Source organism: Pistacia vera, unplaced genomic scaffold (assembly GCF_008641045.1).
Source record: "Pistacia vera cultivar Batoury unplaced genomic scaffold, PisVer_v2 Contig101, whole genome shotgun sequence".
Taxonomy (NCBI): domain Eukaryota; kingdom Viridiplantae; phylum Streptophyta; class Magnoliopsida; order Sapindales; family Anacardiaceae; genus Pistacia; species Pistacia vera.
This window is the reverse complement of record NW_022195039.1, coordinates 53,717-58,068: the sequence shown is the minus strand read 5'-3', so window position 1 is coordinate 58,068 and position 4,352 is coordinate 53,717. Positions and strand designations below refer to the sequence as shown.

General features: G+C 34.6%; 1 protein-coding gene across 1 annotated transcript; it reads right to left on the bottom strand.

The window, feature by feature from the left end:
- LOC116110809 lies at nt 1–2,499 on the bottom strand. The gene is made up of 8 exons (XM_031397050.1): nt 2,385–2,499; nt 2,269–2,290; nt 1,435–1,491; nt 1,266–1,347; nt 852–947; nt 643–767; nt 532–550; nt 1–446 (listed from the first exon to the last, which is right to left on the bottom strand). The coding sequence occupies exons 1-8, from the start codon at nt 2,482–2,484 to the stop codon at nt 186–188; spliced, it is 762 nt and encodes a 253-aa protein (XP_031252910.1). The 5' UTR covers nt 2,485–2,499; the 3' UTR covers nt 1–185.
- Between the last annotated feature and the right edge of the window lie 1,853 nt (nt 2,500–4,352).

Sequence of the window (4,352 nt, the reverse complement as noted above, 5' to 3'; positions counted from 1 at the left end):
TCACAAAACACACAAATATACTACTATAACAATGGCCTATTGGCAAGTAAACACTCATAAAAAGTTGCAGCTCCACTCGAAACCCAGTTAAATATATCACAAGACTTGGAAATTTACTGGTAACATGCAACACAGCAGAATAGTCATTTTGGACAGAAAACTCAGATGCAACACAGAAAACGTGATCACCTAGAATAGCCAGGAGGTGGATAAGCAGGAGGATAGCCTTGTGACGGAGGGGGGTAGCCTTGTGACGGAGGGGGGTAGCCTTGTGCCTGAGGAGGTGGGTAACCGTAGGGCTGTCCATATGCATCATGCGGTGGTGGATATCCAACTGTGGGAGGATATTGCTGATCAAGGCGAGACATCTGTTGAACAGGGGGTACTGCCATAGGTTGTGGACCAAACACACCATCTCTTTTGTCCAATTCAATCTTGTGTTGTGTCTGCACATAATCAAACAAAATGAAAGAAATATCACATTGAAATCATTCCATTCACAAGTATGTGAATCACTTGCATGTTGCATACCTGCATGCATGCACAAACCCTGCAAAGGAAAACATTCAGTGAATCAGTATGATATTTTGTAGCCATTTTTTGACTAAAAGCTTATAGCAGGGAGATGACAAAAACCCTTACGTGCAATAAACTAGATCAGCCAACAAATTCAAAATCTGAGAAGCTTCCCGAAGTTCATCACTTCCAACAATGCATGCAACTATGGAAAATATGCATGCAACTTGTTGAAGGCATATCATAAACCCCTGTTTATCAACAAATAAACATGATTAACAAATGGTAAATAAGTGCATATATAATTACAGATCGAGAGATATTTACGACAGTACAATAATAAAATTATCGCAGCGAGTTGTCTGGATGTTGAATTCATCTTGCAACAGAAAGCGAGTAGAGGCCACTGAATTTCCAAAGCAACAGAAAACCTGGAAATTAGCAGAATTTAAAAGTAATTAATGATTGAAAGAAAAGCGTTTACAATTGCCATGTCAGTTTATAATGAATTAATTTCACATCAAAGCATGTTAAGTTCATCATTTCATTGAATAGTGACGACATAGGAGAAGGCATTCTATGAATACTGAACAAACAAAAGCTAAGTTCTCCTTTTTGAAATAGAAGCTATAAGAAAAAAATGTAGGCATATCTTGTGGCCACAAATTCCATAGTTGTGTTTTAACCAAGAAGACGAGAACATAGACCATGAAAAACAAAGCAACGGCATTGACAAACAAAACCGATACCTCAGTGCCAAGGCAAACTTCGGGACAAGAACTTTCATAACACCTGCCGCTGCAGGGCATATAACCAGCACAACAGACATACCTATGAAAAACAAGATGAAACTACAATTACACCAAAATATTACATATTAAAACAGCTCAGATCAGAGTTAAACAGAATCAGAAGTACCTGGACATGTCATTGTAAAGTGCTCGTTTCCGAAGTATGTAAGATACACATGGGGGACTACAATAAACAAAGGCGAACCAGATGCATTGCATTGCGATGCAAAGAAGCAAACATTTTATAATTAAATATCTCATAAATTCAAAAAGTAAATAAACCAGATCAGCAAAAATCAGAAAATAAAAAATTATTGCAGAATGAACTAATTCATTCCCCAGGAAAGAGAGGTAAAGATGAAAGTGAAAAATGGAAACTCAAGAAAGAATTAAGAGCAGTTAATTTAACAGTATGTCAAGACAAATACATTAATACAATTGCAAGGTTCAGTATGGAATATATAACAAGTTATACTAAACAGAGTAGAACAAGCTAAACCTAACAGTACATGCATAATTCAGGAACTGTTTATAGGGTTAAAAAAAAACAACTGTTTTTCCTCAGGCCTGCTAAATTGCTAATGTATAATATTTCAAACAATAATGTTAATGATGATTTCACAACATCTCTAGAACGATGAGATACGTGAATAACTTGTCAAATCAACTGCCACACGAGTGAGATAGAAAAATTGAGATCCTAACTTTATAAGCATTACCCTGTTTCAAATACTGCAACATTTTTTATAAGAAACAAAATGGACATGATATATAATTAACTATTACGTTTCAAGTTAAGAATAGGTTAAAGAAATTTAACCTAAATTAGCAAATTTAATAACCACAAATTATAATTTTATCAAACAAAGTAAACCCTAGAATATAACAAAATTCAGCTGATAATTAACAGATCCATAACCGCAATTAATAATAATAAAAAATGAAGATCTAAAATTCTCACCAGAGAACCGCAAAGCAGCAATCTGCACATTAACACAAGCACCAAACAATAAATTAGGGGAAAAAAAATTACCCTAAAACAGAAACACGGACATTAAAAAAAAATAGAAAACATACAAGGAGTGTCTTTTTTAATGGAACCCAAGAGGTCACTGTGCCACAAGTTTTGGTAGCTTCGACGGAGCTGCATCTTCTCCATAGCAGCAGCGGACGCCATTTTCACCGTCTGATCTGGCGAGATTCAAACTCCGGCACACTAACACTTCGGCTGATTTTGATTAGATTGAAGATCCGGTGTGCGATTTGAGGTTTGAAATAAAAAAAAAAAAAAAAAAAAATCAGAAAGTAGGTCTGTCGTCTGTGCAGACGTAAGTCCCTCGATTTAAAAACAGTCCATATGGAAAGTCGTCTGAAGAAGACTACGAGGCTAATTTTACAGCACTGGCCGCTTCAAATTTGGAAAATGTTTTCATCGTGTCGCGTTTCTGTTGGGGTTTCTAGTTGCTGGGCTGGCATTGACCTGGTCAACGATTTAAAATATTTTAGAATACGGTTATACTTCCAAGGAGGAAATACAAATAGCAATTTCCCTGGTAATTTGGGCTCCGTTTGGTTCACAATTTTGTGTTTTTAGAAAAAAAAATTTAAAAAAAGTTAAAAAAAAAGTTGAATTGGGCGAGTATTAGGATGTAGGATTTACAAATTGTAAAATGCCCCCTATGTTTGTTTTTTTACAAAACACCCCTTATAATAAAATATTAAAAGTTAACAAAAACACCCCCAATCCACCCTCAAATACGGACAGCCGGCCACCACCGCCGGAGGGTGGCCGGAGTTGCCGTAACAAAAACATTAAAAATATTTAGGGGTATTTCATTGAATTAACAAATTTAGGGGGTTTAAAAAATATTGAATAAAGTTGAATAATATTGTGAGTTTTTGGGTATTTTACTGTTTAACTTTTTTGGGAATACTAAAAGTAGTATTCCCAAAATCCAACCAAACGAAGCCTTGATTTTGATTTCTCCACCGTGGAAACACGCTTGGCTGACGTGTAACGATTGAATTTCTATAGGATGATTTTTATTCACGCTATTTCATCGTTTCTTTTCGGTAAGGTTTTAAAACCCGACCCGAGGACAACCCAACCAAGCCACCTGGTCATGGGTTTAACGGGTCGAACGGTCTGATTGGTGGGTCAGGCCATGATGTCAGCATGATGATATTAGCATAACATTAGCAAAAAAACAAAAAAACAAAAATAAAATTACAGATTTTGATTTTGATTTTTAACATCATTAATCAAAGTTTCCCTGTAACAAATATATTTAAATCTGAAATACAAGTTATAAAGTATAAACTATAAACTATAAAGTAACAACTAACAAGTAGTTTAAAATTAAATTAAAATAACATAATCAAAATGAAACCGACATCCTGCATTTTTATTACACTTCTAATTAATTCGAGTCAAGACTGACTTCGGACACCAGATTCAGAATCAAAATTACTTATATCAAGATCATCTTTGTCGTTGTCCTCGTCATTATCATCATCAGCAGAACTAGCATCTACAAAAAATTACAAGCAAAAATAAAGTTATTAGTTAAAGTATTCCTAGATGAAAGATTGGACTATTATAAGAAAAGAAAAAGGAAGCAAAAACGATATATATATAGTTTGTTACATTGTCCCCCTCAAGTATCATTAAAGAACAATTTACACATAGTATCTAAAATAACAATTTATCCTTTATAATCAGTATTCCAGTAAAATGACGAAAACCTATGTGACTAACAGCTAAACAGATCAGTAATCAGAGAGGAATTGAATATAGCAATTTTATTTTTTCCTGTGTCCATTCTATATTTTCAATACATTGAAGTAAAACTAAATACTTCTATAAATTGGCCTTCTCGTTCTCCATTTGCACCAAAAACTATGACCCAACCCAAATTTTAAGAACAAGCTAAGGCACAAGGCATTTGGATTGGCATTTTGTGTTAAATAAAGCCTGTCAATCAACTCACTCAACAGTCATTCGGCCAGGCATTTTGTGTTAAATAAATTTATTAGTTAAATGTT